Genomic DNA, 19,450 nt, shown 5'->3' on the forward strand with positions numbered 1-19,450 from the left:
TTAGTGGGAAATGTCATAATAGTAGTTCCGTAATCTCAGCTCCACTGCAACAAATCCTGGTCGGTCATCAACACTGTGGAAAGATGACAAGTATCACTGCGTAGGAAGGAGAAAACTGCAAAGGTGCATGAGCCTTGGGACTTCATCTCAGTGATAGTTCATTTAAAGCTGCTCACAGTATTTTAAGACTACCCAAATGATGCTACAAAATGAATACCAAGTGGCAAATGTCACTACAGAGCATCCAGTCAGTGGATTTACTATCATGCCTGTTACTTTGTGGTTGGTAAAGGTACTACACGAAAGAAATGATAAATCAGCTCAATTTCATTTCTACTTCATTTACTTCAGTAATAATCTAGAGAAAGTAATATTTACAGTGCAACATCTGCCTTGTCATGGGTACTACAGTCATACAGGGTGGCTTAGCACCACTGAGAGTAGCCTACGCATACACTGTAAGGCTGTACTGTGTCTTTCCTCTATATCTGCAACTCTGTTGGTTTGGGAGAACACAATTAGACTGACAACAAGCCCTTACAATAATACGTTACATACTGAGATAGTTAAACTGCCTGACTTGAGCCTTCTTTTTATTTTTTTTCTTTCCAATCTCAAAGATATTTGAGTACAAACAAATAAAAAGCAGCATGCTTTATGATATGCTTATTAATCATAACAAAAAATGATCCATTTCACTCTAGAACTGTTATGGCATTCTTTGAATGAAACCAAAAGGTATAAATTATTTTGTGGCCTCACATTCTTTCTAGAGTACTAGGTGTAATAAAACTAACAAAGGAGCAAGGTACCTAAAAGCGAAGTACCACAGCTCCTTAAATGGAATCCAGAGACCTTTGTTGGACACACATATTCTCCAAATGGTGAACTGGAAGAATAAGTGACATTACAGTAGACTTTGGGTGCTTTATGGAGACCTTCACAGAATCACAGAATCACAGAATGTTAGGGATTGGAAGGGACCTCGAAAGATCATCTAGTCCAATCCCCCTGCCGGAGCAGGATTGCCTAGACCATATCACACAGGAACGCGTCCAGGCGGGTTTTGAATGTCTCCAGAGAAGGAGACTCCACAACCTCTCTGGGCACCCTGTTCCAGTGTTCAGTCACCCTCACCGTAAAGAAGTTTTTCCTCATATTTAAGTGGAACCTCCTGTGTTCCAGCTTGCACCCATTGCCCCTTGTCCTGTCAAGGGATGTCACTGAGAAGAGCCTGGCTCCATCCTCATGACACTTGCCCTTTACATATTTATAAACATTAATGAGGTCACCCCTCAGTCTCCTCTTCTCCAAGCTAAAGACACCCAGCTCCCTCAGCCTCTCCTCATAAGGGAGATGTTCCACTCCCTTAATCATCTTCGTGGCTCTGCACTGGACTCTCTCTAGCAGTTCCCTGTCCTTCTTGAACTGAGGGGCCCAGAACTGGACACAATATTCCAGATGCGGCCTTACCAGGGCAGAGTAGAGGGGGAGGAGAACCTCTCTCGACCTGCTGACCACACCCCTTCTAATACACCCCAGGATGCCATTGGCCTTCTTGGCCACAAGGGCACACTGCTGGCTCATGGTCATCCTGCTGTCCACTAGGACCCCCAGGTCCCTTTCCCTTACGCTGCTCTCCAACAGGTCTGTCCCCAACTTGTACTCATACATGGGGTTGTTCTTGCCCAGATGCAGGACTCTACACTTGCCCTTGTTATATTTCATTCAATTTCTCCCCACCCAGCTCTCCAGCCTGTCTAGGTCTCTCTGAATGGCTGCGCAGCCTTCCAGTGTGCCAGCCACTCCTCCCAGTTTGGTGTCATCAGCGAATGTGCTGACAGTGCACTCTATTCCCTCATCCAAGTCATTAATGAATATATTGAATAGAACTGGTCCCAGTACCGACCCTTGAGGGACTCCGCTAGACACAGGCCTCCAACTGGACTCTGTCCCATTGACCACCACTCTCTGGCTTCTTTCCTTCAGCCAGTTCACAATCCACCTCACTACCCGATCATCCAGACCACACTTCCTCAGTTTAGCTGTGAGGATGCTGTGGGAGACCGTGTCAAACGCTTTACTGAAATCAAGATAGACCACATCCACAGCTTTACCATCATCTATCCCATCTATCCACCGGGTTATGTCCTCATAAAAGGCTATCAAGTTGGTTGAGCATGACTTCCCCTTGGTGAATCCATGCTGAGTGCCCTTAATAATCCCCCTATCCTTGATGTGCCTAGGGACAGCATCAAGAACAAGTTGTTCCATCACCTTTCCGGGGATGGAGGTGAGGCTGACCGGTCTATAGTTACCCGGGTTCTCCTTCTTGCCCTTTTTGAAGACTGGAGTGACATTCACTTTCCTCCAGTCCTCAGGCACCTCTCCTGTTGCCCACGACTTAGCAAAGATGATGGAGAGTGGCCTAGCAATGACTTCCGCCAGCTCCCTCAGCACCCGCGGGTGCATCCCATCAGGGCCCATGGATTTATAGACGTCCAGATTGCTTAATTGGTCCCTGACCCAGCTGTCATCTACCAAGACAGATTCCTCCTCTATCCTGACTTCTTCTGGGGCCTCAGGGGTGCGGGGCTCCTCAGTACAGCCTCCAGCAGTATAGACAGAGGCAAAGAAGGCAGTCAGTAACTCCGCCTTCTTTTTATCCTCTGTCTCCAGGGCCCCCACCTCATTCATCAGTGGGCCTACATTGCCTCTAGTGTTGGCTTTACCTGCAATGTATTTGAAGAAGCCCTTTCTGTTGTCCTTGACCTCTCTTGCAAGGTTTAATTCCAAGGAGGCCTTAGCTTTCCTAATTGCCTCCCTACATCCTCTGACAACAGACTTATATTCCTCCCAAGTGGCCAGCCCCTCCTTCCATGATCTGTACACACTCTTCTTCCACTTGAGTTTGCCCAGCAGTTCCCTGTTTAACCATGCAGGTCTCCTGCTACCCTTCCTTGACTTCCTACTTGTTGGGATGCTCTGATCTTGAGCTCGGAAGAAGCAGTCCTTGAATGCTAACCAACTATCTTGGGCCCCCTTACCTTCTAGTACCCTGTCCCATGGGATTTCCCCTAGCAATTGCTTGAAAAGGCCAAAGTTGGCCCTCCTGAAGTCCAGGGTTGCAATTCTGCTAGCTATTCTGTTCCTGCCACATGAGATCCTGAACTCTACCATCTCATGGTCACTACAACAAAGGCTGCCCTCAACCTTCACCTCTTCAACCAGACCCTCCTTGTTAGTGAGGATAAGATCCAGCAATGCTCCTCTCCTAGTTGGCTCATCCACCATTTGCATCAGAAAGTTATCATCAATGCACTGGAGGAACCTCCTGGACTGAGGATGGCTGGCTGAGTAGGCCTCCCAGCAAATATCAGGGTAGTTGAAATCCCCCACGACAACCAGGCCCTGTAATTGCGAGACTGCTCTCAGCTGCCTGTAGAAGGCCTCATCACCCTCCTCATCCTGATACGGTGGCCTGTAATAGACACCCACAACAGTATCACCCCTGCCAGCCTGCCCCTTAATTCGCACCCACAAACTCTCAACTCGCTCCTGATCCGCCCCTGGACAGAACTCAATACATTCTAGCTGCTCACTCACATAAAGAGCAACTCCACCACCTCTCCTTAGCGGCCTGTCTTTCCTGAACAGGACATAGCCATCCATGACCACATTGCTACAGCTAAAAGTAATTTCAACAGAACAATTTAAAATGATCAATCATAAAACATTTTTAATAAAAGTTTTGCAATATATTAATTAAAAAAATATATCAGGTAGGCTTTCTTTTTTTTCCTTCTCTATATTTTGTAATTCTAACTTCTGAATTGTTATCAATCTGACAAAATGTTTCCAACGTATTAGGTATGATCTGAAAAGATGTTTTGCTTCTCACTAATAGGAAGTCAATATGGGATCCTATTTGAGTATATTCAGAAATGAGAGAAGAGAAAAATAGGTCAAAACAATTAATTATTGAGGAATGGAATGAATAATTTGGCAATATGACTTCGAAATTTCAGTAAAGAAAAAGTCTTGGAAAATAAAATTAAACAAAATACCACCCAAAATGAAACAAAAATATTTGCTTAATTTCAAACTTTCTTTTCAAAATACATCAGAATGATGTTTTTGTGGAATGACTTGTTTTTTATGATACCCTATTTTTTTGTATATAACTGTTCCAGCAAAATCAGCTGTGCAAAATCAACTTCTTGTAGTACACTCAATAACTCAAAATAATTTTCACTCGAAAGTGCAACTGACTCCTTAGTTTGGAGGTTGTTTGTAAGCTAAACACCAGCTGAAATGTTGTACTTTGAAATACACTCCCTCCCCTCTCCTCCCCCTTCCTGGCTATTAACTAAGTAGATAAAAATATACTTCTGTTAAAAGAGAGAGCATCACATCACACTCACTTGTATGTCCAACACAACTTCATTAGATCATAGATTTCTGTTGGACAGACTTCAGGACGTTCCATTCGTTCTCCTCTTTCAATCATCTGTGCAACTTCGCCACCTTTCATTCCCTGGAACAGGGGGACCAGAACAGTCATGAGAGTTGCAAATGATCACAGTACACATGCTAGCATAAAACAAATAGAGGCCTGGAGTTGGTTTTCGGGCTATCCTTTGACTCATTTGTTGCAACAGACAGGCGCTGAGGCCTGGTTTGGCCTGCAATAACCCTTTTTAGGTAGGAAAAGGCATTGGTTTGAATTTGCTCTGAATTTTTCAAGAAAAAAAAAAGCCAAATAGAACTACTCACCTTATATGGTTTTTGCCCACAAGAGAAAGCTTCCCACATTAAAACCCCAAAGCTCCAGACATCACTTTTGCTAGAAAATTTGTAGAAATTCATGCATTCTGGAGCATACCATTTGACTGGCCATTTTCCATGACTTTGTGCCTAAAATAAGTCACAACAGAAAGGAAAAAAATCTGGCTAGAGACAGTGGTAAGTTGTAAACAACATCAGAATTCATGTAAGCCAAGTTAACTTAGATCTGCACACATTTTTACTAAGTACCATAACATTTCTGATGCAGCTGGCATTAGAGAGAATGGGTAGCAGCTTCTTCAGAACTGTTACAAAATTGTTCCTAATCTTCCACCTTCAAAATAATGCATTGAAATGAAATCTATGGTAAAGCAAAGCTTAGCTAAATGACCTGGAGTCACATTTTTAATGGCATTTAATTTAAAGTTGCTCTTTAAAAGTAAGATTTTTCATCTAGGCTCTCCACAGAGGGTAAGAGCGAACACACGTGGCTACACTGAGTCTCATTTTTACTTGAAATTGATGTTCCATTTCAAAGCACAGCAACCGCCTTGTGGCAAACTGCAGTTTGATTAAATTATGCCATAACACTGTGTTATGACAATGCAAGTGTCAAGCTACCCCAGCACACTGCTAGATCTAGTGAAAGAACCCCACTGCATTTTGTGGAGTTGTAAAGGGAATGGGCCTTTGATACCAATTCTCAAACCTCTGACAAGCAGCTCTGGCTAGGCTAGTGGCAGTGATTTAAGACGTTACTGCCTTTTCTGGCAGCAGTTACTACTCCCATAGAAAGGTCGTCAGAAGGGAGTATGTACTTGCTCCTCCTCTACAGCGTTTCATGGTCTGGCTTATTAGTTTTAAACAGCTGATGAAAGGGAATAGGCAGAAGGAAGAAATAATTTGAACTGCAAGAGCAATATATCAGAAAAAAATGCAGACACAACTAGAGCCTTTGTCTTCCATTGATGTTTTTACATTATTAAATGTGGCAGTTATTTCAGTCCCTTTAGCTGTACAGAGATCCAATGAATTTCAAACTAAACAAATTCTGCTTAGATCAAATGATTATTTACCAATGGTATTCTTTCAAAAACTTCCCCAAATTCAGTTCTGTTAGTCAATAATACAGTGTGCTAGCCTAATTTTTCCTTGGACATCGTGAAAACCGTAAGTGCCTAAAAGTTCCCACCTGCAACAAAGACATTCTCCCCCTTTTATATTAGGAGGTATCTCATTTCCACCATAAATTTCAACCTTCTAATGACACGTTTACCAAAAGTAAATGAAAGAAGTAAGCAAATAAAAGAAGGGACTAGCTTTTTCCTCCCTACAGATCTCTTAATGTTGATCACGCATTTCCAAAACCAGTGACCAACTACCAGGCTATAAAATAATGGATGACACATATTATTTCAAATTTTCAACTTTTAAAAACAACTGCACTTCAACTGAAAATAACCTTATTAAGCTATGCTACTATACAGCTTTCTTGTCTTGTGCAAACCTTACCTTATAATAATTTTCGTCAGCACTAAGAGCTTTAGAAAGTCCAAAGTCGCTAATTTTGGCATAATGTTGGGTGACTAATAGCACATTCCTTGCAGCCAGATCCCTATGAACAAAGTTATTCTCCTCCAGGTATTTCATCCCCATGGAAACCTGATGTACCAGCTCTGTTATATTCTTCTCTGTGACATGTCTGAAAATCATAATTGAATTTTTAAGAGGTCAGAAGTTCATTTTCATGACTTTTCATGGAGTTCAAATATAAATCTTTACTATGAACTTCCCCACATCATACTAGGCAACTGATCCACTTACGTTTAGCTAAGCTTTAATCAGAACAGGCAGCATAAGAATGTCCTGAACAAGATGATGTGTGATCGTATCAACAAATGAGCAATTGAAGGACACGTGAAAATTCTTTCATTTATTCAAAATGCACTATTTTACCAGAAATTCTGTGATTCTGTGAAATATATGACAGATAGGAGACATGTACAAGGTAATCAATGTCCCAGTGCAAAGTAACTACAATTATTAATTATTACATTAACAACATGTAAATTTAAAATTGCCCCTAAAGAGAAAAAAAAGGGACCTGTATCTTTTTTCTCCTTTGGATAAATCCTATGAAATGGAATGGAATCAAAGCTTACATACCTATTTTTTTGCAAAAACTTGTTCAATGGCCCAAGTTCAGCCATTTCCATTACTAACATCCAGGCCTCAGCTTCACATATGCCTATCATTCGGACAATATATGGGTTATCCAGTTGCTGCATTACATTTGCTTCTCTCAGTAATTCATCCTTTATGGCTGGATCATTACTCTCATTCTTAAGAATTTTTACAGCCACTGGCTTGGCACCCCTACAAAGAAAGAATCCAGTTCTGGGATTAGTTGCTGAAATCTGTGTGCAAATCACACAATCTTCATGTAATGTTTCTGTGCACATAGTACAAACTGTGACAAAAGACAGTACTGACATTCAGAGGGGAAAAAACCCGACTGTAACAGGAACATCTCTCTATCACATGCTCAGAAGACAGCTAAGCAAAGGAGAGAGAATGGAAAGAACCTGAGAAAATAATAAATAGTCCTAAAATCGTCTTAACAAGCCTGAAAACAAATACACTGGACAAAATTTTCTTGCCCCCTCTGGCAACAATGCCATGAAGCTTTTCTGGCAAGAATATCTATAAAGGCCTTTCTAAGCACTGAGGTGTTTTGGGGGTGTGACTGGAACATGCAGCATTGCAAGGCCTCAAGGCAGTGCTCTGAAATCCTGAGAAACTAAGCATACTCCTGCAACCTTCAGCTCATACAAGTAAGTGAAAGAGTGACTGATGAGATCAACAGAGCTCAGGTGTGAAACAAGATTAGCAAATACACAAGCTGGGACCAGAGCCCTTCAAATCCCCTCAGACTGTACTGGAAAACAGAAAAATCCTTCCTGGCCCTGAAAACCTTGGTTAAAGAAATGCCTCTAGCTTCAAGTGGTGAAAGTGTATACACAATCAGTCCATGCACTCAAACAACATACTAATAACATTCTACTACGAAAATGCAAGAACAGTCAGGTGCTCCCACTTCTGCTGGTATAAACAGTCTGCTCCTACTGTGATTACATGATAAAAGAGGTCACAACATGTTCTGTCTTCTTGAAAATCAATATTCCAGCTTCACGAAACAGGTATTTATCCTATTTATTTTAGGTGAGAATCTCTTTGCTACAGGTAAGCTGTCCATGGCACTCTACACTATTTCTCAAAAGAGACGTTGTGCAGATCGGCAATACTGAGTAGCATGACTGCCCACACAAACTATGGGCGAAGGCTGTGGACTTCCCACTCTGCTATCCCTGAGACAGGAGAGAAAATAGTCATAAGGGGCACTTGCCCACCTTACAGACAAAAATAATAGCTGGGGTGTGACTATGCTGCAGGCAAAGAGGTGTCTGCAAATTGAGGAAAAGAAAATGAGTGTACAGAAAATGAGTGCATGAGTGTACGTACGAAGAGAGAAACGGGTGAATGTTAGCCCAAATTACTTAGGTACAGAGTCTGTCACCCCAAGTGACATGCAAAGATTACTGCTGCTTCGAAAAATAAAGACTAGAGCTTTTACATATTAGACTCCACAAAAATAGAAGGAAACACTTACTTTTTCATCTTATAGAACCCTTTCTTTACAGTACCAAAGTTGCCAGAGCCCAGTTCTCCTTCCTCCAAGGTTAACAATTTCCTGTCAAGAGTGACATTTTTTGCTTTCATTTCATCTGGATCAGCATATGGACTTTCATAGACCTCAGTATCCATTGGCAAGGCCTCTCTCTGATCACCTGCAGTTCAATCAATGAAAAAATTAGACATGATGTGAGACATTTTTGTTGCCACGCCTACTATATTCACTCTTTCCGAGTTCAGGATCATCAGCATGTTTGACTTATGAGGTCATTACAAAGAAACCACATGCAGCCCAGCTACAGGCACTTTAGAACACCCCAAAAGAGAGTGACCTCCATGTGGTGACATGCTCTAACTATTGAGCATCTGCATAATGTGAAACCATGAGGTTCCTTGACAGAAGGAGGGTTAAAGGCTGGCCCTTCTCCTTAGTACTTCCCATTGTTACCTCACACAATTCTTGACTTGGAATGCTGTCTTATATATAGTTCATTCTTAGGCACCATCTTTAATTGCATTTTACAGAAAGCCTGAGCACCAGCTTGGCACTGTGGATGCAACAGGGCACAACTCTTTCTATGAAGTGCAAGAATGCTGTTTTTAGAGTCAAGGAAGTACTAATCTTTCACTTCAACATGGAAAAGGGATTTCTGCTAAATGACTTACTACAGATGGTGACATCTGGCAGTTTCAGCTACCAGGCTTGAGCTATGATAGTGGCTATATCAATACACAACACGGTGTGAAATGTATGCAAGAAAAATGAAATATGGGTTGAGGAGAGATCTCCGGCATAAAGAAGGAAAATGTATGAATGACATAAAATACTCTGCCTACCTTCTTCTGCTCCTGTAAGGCCTCTCTTCCTTTGCAGCACATAAGGATTAAAAGGTGCTTCATCAGGTGGGTGGCCAATAGTTGGCTGGAGCTGTAGCACACAAATAGAGATTTTATGTTTAGCAATGAATAGGTAAGTCAAAAGCATTTTTTCCCCCAAGGGTTATGGCATAATGATTGCAAGAGACACATAGGTGAGAATCAGAAAGCAAGACAGGGATCCAACAAAGTTTATTTCATTCTGGAGGTTATTGCTTGAGTAAATATGCAGGGCAAAAGAAACACACACTGCTAAAGCATAAAAAGTTATTGCAAATATTTCAGAGCATTTGATCTGAGAGAATTCACTGGAATGGGTCATGCACAAATCTTATTCTGCTGATAGTAAATTCACATGCTCTTTTCAAATCTGCCTTGTAACGCAGGTAGTCATAAGGACTTCTTTTTAATCTCTTCTTCCTCCCTCTCCAAGTTCTCTCTCTCCATATCTACGCCATAGAGAAATTCCTAGCACCAATGAAAACAAAAAGTACTTCCCCATTTCTCTTGTGGATGTTATAGAGTGACTCCACTTGGAAGAAACTGGGGTAAAAAGTAATCATTTTAACAGGCTTGTGTAATGTCATGGACGAGCAGCATGGACCAGATACTAGGCCAGTCTGTCTGCTCTGAGGAGGGAGAAAATTACCTAATTCTTACTATACTTGAACATCTGGTTGAAATACAATCCCTCTGCCTTTACTCTCTGTCAGAGGAATACTATGGAACACACAAACCACCCCATTAGAAACATGGTGTGTTCTGGAGCTCCTTGGCTGAAGGATGAGTTCAGCACAATGAAGTATAGATGAGAGAAATTTATAATCTGCTCTCTTCTGCCTGTGAACTGTCAGGAACAGGGAATTACAGAAATTATTTCTGCAGTTTAGTCCCTTTTCTTTCTCAGTGTAGAAATTTTACTTTACTCATGAGTGACCTCACCCTCGTAAGAGAGTGTTTTAAAACCAGATCTTCAAACATCAGCATGAGTTTGCTCAGCTCAAACAGGAAACAAAGGTATATTGTACTTGCAAAACACTGGATAGAGGTATTTTGCAAGTATTTGAGTATATAATTCTTCTTTTTAATAACTGAAGCTTTCAGTGGCTAAGTTCCTGCTTGAAAAAGGTGTGGTTTTCAAGTAAAGAGAAGCAGAGCTTGAGAAATGTCCAGGAGTGAATTATTGGGTGCAACAGAAGTTTTATCACTTGGAAACTGCATTTTTGTAGGGAAAACGCCTGACCCAGGTGGTACAGACCTTTAAATTATAATGAAGTGATCTGCCCGGTTGGATGAAGCAGAAAGGTTTCACTACATAGATTTTAGAGCAAACCCCAAGTAGGAGGCCAACACTTGTCAAGATTCTCACCTAGTGGGATGAGCATGGTGGCATCAGGGATGTAAGGGTAGTATTTCTGACTTGAATCACTCAGTGTTGTGGAACAGTGTTGAAAGTCTATTTGCTGTCAGGGCAAGCCACAAGAGCCCTGAGACAGTTCTGAGATAGGTCAGGGACGAAACTGACCTGCCAATCTCAAGAACAAGGAGGTAAATTAATGGTATAAAACAAGATCTTCAGCTCTAGTTTTGTTTTTCTAGCTGGGTACATCTTGCCAGGTCTGCAAGTTAAGAACTGTATTTCCAAGACCTTTATCACTATTTCACACACAGGTGATTCACTAACCCAAAACACCCCACTAAGACTGGAACTCTATCCTAAACCTCTCAAGTGATGGGCTGGCAGTCTCACTGTGAACAATTAGGACCGTCTTTCCCTATAGTATGTCAGGATGTATAGGGAAATTGTTATGCTCATTCAAATATATTCATCATCTTTTGCAAAGGAAAAACAAATCTGATGGAATTATACTTACTGAAACCACAGTGATTTTAGTTTGTGCATTTTGTATATCCTGTATTGCTTCAGAACACATCAAGAATACTTAAGGCTTTTTATCTTATTGCTGGTTACTATGACCCATTTGGTATTACTACTAAGAAATGATTACAGTTCCACTGGATAGCTTCCTGGATATGCTCTTGCTTGCTATGTTAACTATATTTATACTTTAAAAGGGAGATCATTTTACATTCCAAAAGGTAATAAGAATCAATCAACTTGAGTGTATACAAAGCAATATGGACTGACATTAATACCTGTTGCTACACAGATACAGGCAAAAGGAAGCAGGTGCAAATTGCCACATTGCGTGGAATTTATGGAAGCCTCTGGTTAACACTTCCTGGCCAAGGGGTCCAAAAGTAGAGTTAGAAAAAAAAGATTAAAATACGGTGACTACCTAAGAAAGGGACTGAGATGCTGAATCTTTAGTGGCAGTTTCCAGGATACTGGAAGGAAAATTCTGAATACTTAGGAATGATAGAATCACAGTTTCAAAGGACACCTTTTGCGTACTTTACCCTTCAAATAATCTTTCTGATAGAAATGCAAAGTGTTCAGAAAATGACATCTAGCAGAGACTGCATTGTTCTGTGACTCCTTTGCTTTTTGAAAGCTTCGATAGGACTATCAATTGTCCTCTGTTCACTGTGGGGAGCAGTTCAGCTGTGCACCAAAAAGTGTGATGGGAATATCTGAATCCAAGCCTTGAAATGTCCCACAGCACACTCCTCACTTAAAACACGTAAAGTCACACAGGTGTAGCTGTAGCTCCAAGCTAACCAATGAAGCATGCCAGCTCCATTTTCTTTCCTTCCACAGTCAAGTGCTGTTTGTGTAGTTGCTGTTACATAATGAGGAACATAAATTCAGCCCACAGAAGGGTACAACTTCAGCAGATCTTCCTCATTTTTAGCTGAGTAAAAAGATTGTGTACCACTTCTCCTCATCACAACCCAGGCTTACGAGAAATGAGACACAAGCACTTTGGAAAAGGCTTTTGAAAATGATAAGCTCAAGATTTCAAATGGACTTGATCTTACTGTTTGAAGAAGTGATGATTTTTTGATGGCAATAAAACCCTGCAGGCTGAATCATAATGATGGAATGTACCAATTCCACCGCAATATCTTTTATAGTCTGATAAGTAAGCTTCATCTGATTGCTGCTGAACAGGGCAGAAACACTTAAAAAGTACTCAGCCAGTACTGGACAATCCCACAAATTTTAAAAAACTCGGAGGGCATAAGGTCTCATGTGATTAATATTAGTTGCAGACTAGAGAGGTAGCTAAATATCTGGGATCCTAGGTCTCAGTGTATGAACTGGCATACTTTGGACTGGCCAAACAGAATTAATGTACGCCAAATTCATACATCTCAAGAATCCATTCACCAGTGCAGAACAGCTGGTAAAAATATAGCTCTGGCCATGACATAGCTGACTCCTCAAATGGGACGTATAGAGACGTTTCTGTTCTTTGCAATTCAAGAATAAAATAAAAGAATCAGAAAGGATTGGATACTCTTGTTCAGGAACTGCATTAAAAAAATGAGTACATCATTCCTGTGTTTGTGAATAAAACTCTGCAGCTGTGAATTGCAAATGACACAGTGACACCAAAAGTAACTACACAGGTTCTCTTTCTCAGAGAGCTGCTCATGTTTAAGATGAGTAATAATGTTTTAAATACCATTAACGTTAGCTTAGTTAACTAATATATATGTACATGTGGAATTATATTCCCCATTGTTGCAGTTTGATTAAAGAGCTTAACAATGCCTTTTTCATTAATATTTCTGGTCGAACTACAATTTGATGTTTCACAGGCACCTTTTCAGCTCATATCAGTAACTTGGGAATATTGTGCACTCAGAAAACCTCAAACATTTTTCTTTAGTTCTGCCAGTTATGTATTCGTGGCATGTAGCACCTTGCATGCCTATGAATAGGATTTTCTAGCAAACAAATTGGAATTTTTCTCTTGAAGTCAGGCGAGGCCGACTGGAAATGGTGCAGGAGGTATGTGGCATTGCATGTACAGTGGTCTGGGTAGCAGTACAATAAAATTTCCTTTTTGTTTAACTGTCATTTAAATCCAGAGTCCTTTCTGACGTACACTTTAAAAACAGCAAGTTTAGTTCTGCAGATCTTTTTCTGACAAAGGCAGCTTTGTCTTAATACAACCAAGGTATAGGGTAAGAGATTACTCCTTGTATTCTTACAAGAAGCAGAGAATGGGCAAAATGACCATGGATTTGTTCGTCCAGTAAAAAGGAATAAAAGAAAACAGTCCACTAGAGAAGCCTGTTAAAAATGGCACATAGTATGTGACACCTTGTGGTACGTACACTAGTAAACTGTGGGGAAGCCTGTCATTTCATGCTCTCATACTAGAAAGCTGTTGTGATCCTGCCCTGTTTTCACATAAACATATTTTTTTTTCTTCCACTAGGGTTTAATTCGCTTTGGTTAAGCTTCTCAGGTACCCATAGTTAAGGTAATCTAAATGTGTCATTCTTTCACTTATTAGGGACTGGCTGTACTAGTGTGGCACTTTTATAGGAATAAAGCCATATCCACAATGAGAGGAAAGCAGGAGGCAGAGAGTTTGCATTGACTCAAAGATATCTTTCTAGTAAAGGAATACCACTTTCTATGCACGGATAAGGCCTTAGTAGCATAACCCCTAAGCAGGTTTGATAACAACTAGTTGACGTAATGAGAATAAGACCCACTTACTGTTTGCTGTAAAATATGAATGAAACGGCTCTAACTACTCTAAGTCTGATTTTTACAGTAAAGATTATCATTTTATAGTAAAGAATATACTTATGAAGGCAATAAATACAGCAAGTGCGATTTCTTTTCAGGTTAATCATTCTGATTTGCAGAAACACAAACGTATATGTAGGACTATAAAGTCGCTTTATTTTGCTAAACCAAACTGAATAGTAAAATACTGCATGACAAAGACATTATTAGCCAAATCCCCTATGAGCTTTCGCTAAGACATCTTAGTCGCCATAGGTGGCACGAGTTCATCTAAATTGTCGTCTAAATCGCCAATTTCACATTAGTCAGTAAAACACACTGAAAAATTATCTTGAGTGCTAAAGTTATATACAAACAACCAGTTTGTGAAATTAAAAAAACCCCATAATTTCCAAGGCTGAATAAATATAACAGCGTAAATTTTCTGGTTTACTGTCTGAAAGTTTTTGACATAAGAGAAGTAACTGCCCAATTAACCATGTCTAAAGTAAACTCTGGATGTTGAGGTTAATGGATGGCAAATCTTGGAAATGTTCAGAGCAGGACTTTTGCTTAGAGTCTAAAATTTGGCAGTATGATGAAATTTGTGCATTTGAGTATTCAGGGTTAAGTACACGTAAATGGTGATCAAATCAGATTTCTGAAATGATTTTCTTAAATGGTTGGTCTTCCTCTGCCAATATGCTTCAGTCTGTACTCTGTGTATGCTCCCCAGAAGGCAGGACATAGGTATTTGACTGCAGAAAGCAACCAGACAGAAGCACCTGTTTTACCAGGTGAACAGATAGCAGAGTGAACAACGACATGTCTAGAAAATTCAGACCCCACACTCAGTTTTCTGAACAAAACCAAAATAATTCTCTTGTCTAATGTGTGGCAACTTTTTTTCAGATGGCTTTCGAAAATGTCCTGATGCTGTATATGTATTTGTACAAGATGACAGCACATTAAAATCGAGACGTGGGTCCTGTAAGGGTATACAGACGACAACAGCTATTGGTACTTCAGCGTAAAAGTGAACTGAAGTTGCAAAAAAAAAGAGTAATTGTTATTTACCAGGATTATCAAAGACAGTATATGTTAAACATAGTTTTTCACTTTGAACAGTAGTGTACCTCTAGGGCTTTTTATGCCTGCTCATTTTTGTTGAAGAGCATCTGGAAATAAATAAATAAATGAATAAACAAAAAGAGAGATTCATGGGTGGAACAGGGACACACATGTTATTCTCAGCATGCAAACAAAGCTCATAACTACATGCTTCACAACTACATCAGTTACTGGACAGCATAATTTTCTGGCCATGCAGCAGCATTTTCATTAGTACAGGGCTGGGTACCCCTTGACTCCCTGACATCTTATCATCTTTCCCATTCTGCTTGGTCTTGTGACACCTTACACTTGCCCAAATGTAATTAACATCAATGCATAACAAGATTTGTGCACATAGGTTCTGTAAGAATATATTTTGTGGTTGTTACTAACAAATTGTTCCCTAAATGTGCTCAGTAATAGCATTGTGTAAGCAAGACAATTTTCGATTAGGAATGATAGTTCAGAGCAGAAATATAATTTTGTTCTGCTATGAGTGACTGTTTTTTTAAAAACATTTTATCACTTACATTTTATTTGCAGACTTGTTGAGATTTGCACTAATATTTTGGGATGTGAGAAATTACTTAGAAATAGTCCCTCATTTTTTAAAACTTATTTAAAACCATTGCTTTAGTTATAACATCAAGGCCATAATTATGCAGATGATTAGGAAAGAAGCGGAAAGCTTACAAAAATCTTCACAATCTGATTGTTAGTAGCCAAGACACACATTTAGTAACAGCAAGCCAAAAGAGGGGAAAACAAACAGTGAAATTAGTCAAGTGTAAGTCCTTTTAATTCAGTCAAAAACCTAAAAAGACTACATGAGGCACCTTTTTGCTGCCAGCCTTGGGAAAGGAGTACGATTTGAGTCTTGAGATAATTCCACCTCCTGCCCAACTCTAGAAACCACAATGTCAAAGAGGAACAGTAAATGTGTCAGGAAAACAGCTAAAGGTATTTTACAAAACAGATGTAGTATACAAGAACAAAACACTCCCAACCTTTCTCTTGTGTGTGGCTGCAAGTGCACATACAATGCATCAAACAAATGTAGTATAGGAAATGTTAGTACTAAATTTTCTTTCAACTATATTACTCTCAAACCATCTTGAATCTGTAGATATACCTTAAGGCAGTTTTTAAATTCAAGCACATTGCCCTTTCACGAGACCTTTTTACACAGTATGTTTCTCCTGCCTCTGTTATTGAAATTTAGCCTCCCCCCCAACATATTTAGCAAGGTAAATCAGCTGGTAACTTTAGTGCCTTGAAGTATGACTAATGTATCAAGCAAGATTTGAAGCCACCTTGGTCTTACAACAAACAATGTGGTTATCGAAGCAAAAAGCACACAAACTGATTAATTTCAAACAAAAATGAACAGGCTTTAGATTTTACAATGCAGTTATGTTCTGTATAAAGCTACTTTTAAAAGAAATGCAAATACATTTTCCAATAATATGTTAATTTAATTAAATGTGACTAATTAGCATTTCTAGGGGTCACGGAGAGATCATACCTGGCTAATTAAAACTGCGATGCAGTACTTACTGATCAAGCATGTAGGCTGATGTTGAGGTTGAAATAATAATGAGTCACATTCTCAGCCACTTTAAACAGCCTTTGAACTGACTTAGAATTAGATGTTCTGAACTTTTAAATAACCCATTTAGATTTTTTTTTTCTTAAAAAATAGCTTTTCTAATGGATAGGATAGGTGTTTTTCCTAGCTTTCTTTTTAAAAAAAAAAAGGTTTGATTTCACAAAAGAAAGGTATCTTTTGTTTTGTAACACCAAGGATAGCCATGTAGTCCCTATTCCTGATGGAAGAACAGAAACTTTTTTGATGCTTGACAATCTTCATAGCTGTGATACATAAAAATTGAGTTACTGCATACTGAAAAAGCTTACTGAATCCACCATTTTCTTTTATTTCACAAAATTGTTTTCCATATTGTGAATAAATGAAACCTGAAGCACTTCTTAGCTATAGTTTTGCAACAGATAAATTCTCTAAGAGATTAAGTGCTCTTTTGCACATCATGAGCATGGTTCATTTTACTTTTCTGATGAGAGTAGCTCCCAGCACTTGACCAGGCAGCAATGTGTACTGCCTTGATGGTAATACTGCTTAACTCAAATGTTTGTATTGGACATAAAAACACATGCTAACAGGAATACTTAATCAGGGACAGCAACAGTACCAGTCTAAATTTAGGCTGTACTCATAACGCTTAGGTCTATTACTACTATGTAATAAACTGTGGTTAAACAAATAAAATACTGAAAAAGGTTAAGTGGAGTCTGGGAAGTGGCCAGAAGTTGGTAGCTTCACTGTAATGTCAACAACTGATTTTAGGCTCATATCAAAAGCTCCTCTGCAGGTTTAAGTACATATTGGGATGATGTGCAGGGAGAAAAAAGTAATTTACAAAGTCAAAAGGGATCAAAATCACCTTAAATCTAGTTATGGAGCCCTGGGTGAAGGCAAGAAAAGTCCTAGTCCATACATGTGCTGAGAGAAGTAGTAAGTAGGAAGCTTCCGTATTCTGCATGGAGAAATTATCTCCAATACAGACTCTGAGCAGAAAGTCCTTCCTTTTGCAGAGGAAGCATATTAGTATCACTAAAAGGGACATGTCCAGGTTACAGAAAAGGAGACAAGAAACAGTAACATTTTGTTACCCTCAGTTTGTTCTTGAAGCATTAGCAAATACTACACAAATCCCTCCCCTGATGTTGTAAACCAAGTGTTTACACACCAACAGTTTGCAGTTAAATTAGCTGGACAGTGTGTCTTGCATATCATCCAGCAGATCTTTCTACAGTGGTCATACACTCTCCTAGCTTCAAAGCAACTTCAGATTTGGGCATGCTCTCCACTAAGTGTTTATAATCTCACCAGTGTATTTCAGGCATGAATTTATATATAAATGAAAAAAAAAATTGAAAAATCGGTCCGGGTGGGAACATCAGTATTAGATTGTGCCTCAGAACAGGCCATTCCCCTCCTTTCTTCAGCTGTAAAACATGTTCTGTCCCACTACTTCCTCTCTTTTGCTTCTTTATTCTAACCAATCTTCTCTCACAAGTTATGACCATTCCTGTTGCCTTGCTCTGGATTATCTCTTGTTGGACAACATTCTTTGGTGTAGTGCCAAAAAGTGGTGAAGGTATTGCAGCTGAGACCTTACCAGTGTTGAACAAGCTGGAAACACTCTCAATGTTTCCCTTTGTTCTACCACCATGATGGTTGTTGGTCCTTGTTCCTGTTCTGATCCATTACAGGCATCACATCTTCTGAAAAACTGTCACTGCTCCCCATCCTGTGTTCTACAGCTGACTATTAGAAATGCAATATCTTGCACTAGTTTCTACTGAACTTCACCCTGTTTTTTTCCAGGACATTTCTCCAATTCATCACAATTATTCTGAGTCCCAAATCAAACATTCACAATCCCAATTCACATATTTTGGCAATCCATTTTATAAAACAAAAAAGATGTAGTACTTCAGAAACGTCAGAAACTCTTAAACTTAAATCTTAATTATGATGGTGTAAATAATGCGAAGATAGATTGCACATCCTCTGTATAAGACTTTGTGATTGCATTTGTTCTTTTCAGGATGAATTTTTGTTTTTGCAATCTGAATTCACTGTATTTCAGGCTCTGCATATAAAAAAAGCTACATGAGTGGTTTGTAGTGAGTTACTGCTTTTGCACAAAGATACTAATGTATAAGAACCTGGCAATATTAACTGAAGTCTTTGAGCTCCATAAATAGTAATATTAATTTAAAATTTTCCACTTTCTACTTTTATGTTTATACTGCAGGAAAGTAACTTAGCAGGTTTGTTTTATAAAACTCCTAAAGAAAACACAAAATTCAGATTTCAGTTTTAAGACGTTCCGAATGTCAAACATATTGTAGTTTTGAACAATATTTTAGGAGAATATTTGCAAAATATGCACTCAACACATCTCACTCATATCTTTAGTGCCTTTCCTTCTATCCATTACGACGAGTCTTAAATATAACTACTGCTGATCAACCCTGAAAACATTAATGGTTGTATGAAAAATGTGCAAGTCACCAAGCATATTTAAGTCACCTACTTGCTAGAGAAGTACATGTTCAAGGGTGGAATTAATCTCACCTAACTATGGCTACCTAAAAGCAAAGCATATAGTTTTGACTAATCACCTAGGCCCCTTCTGAGTGGAAAGACATAGGCACATATTGGCAGAAAGTAATTCCGTCACCACTTTTAGGCTGAAGTGACATATGGGTGGGTATGTGTCTCTCTTGCTTCAAGAT

General features: G+C 39.4%; 1 protein-coding gene across 1 annotated transcript in view; it reads right to left on the reverse strand.

Moving 5' to 3' along the window:
• SYK (spleen associated tyrosine kinase) overlaps positions 1 to 19,450 on the reverse strand; it is a 36,089-nt gene continuing 16,639 nt past the window's right edge. The window contains 10 exon segments of the mRNA XM_068422157.1: positions 1 to 73; positions 4,425 to 4,537; positions 4,777 to 4,917; positions 6,301 to 6,490; positions 6,955 to 7,164; positions 8,459 to 8,636; positions 9,319 to 9,409; positions 15,961 to 16,029; positions 17,587 to 17,615; positions 17,618 to 17,645. Of these exon segments, the coding sequence (XP_068278258.1) occupies positions 1 to 73; positions 4,425 to 4,537; positions 4,777 to 4,917; positions 6,301 to 6,490; positions 6,955 to 7,164; positions 8,459 to 8,636; positions 9,319 to 9,409; positions 15,961 to 16,029; positions 17,587 to 17,615; positions 17,618 to 17,645 (1,122 nt within the window).

Source organism: Nyctibius grandis, chromosome Z, assembly GCF_013368605.1.
Source record: "Nyctibius grandis isolate bNycGra1 chromosome Z, bNycGra1.pri, whole genome shotgun sequence".
NCBI classification, from domain to species: Eukaryota; Metazoa; Chordata; class Aves; order Nyctibiiformes; family Nyctibiidae; genus Nyctibius; species Nyctibius grandis.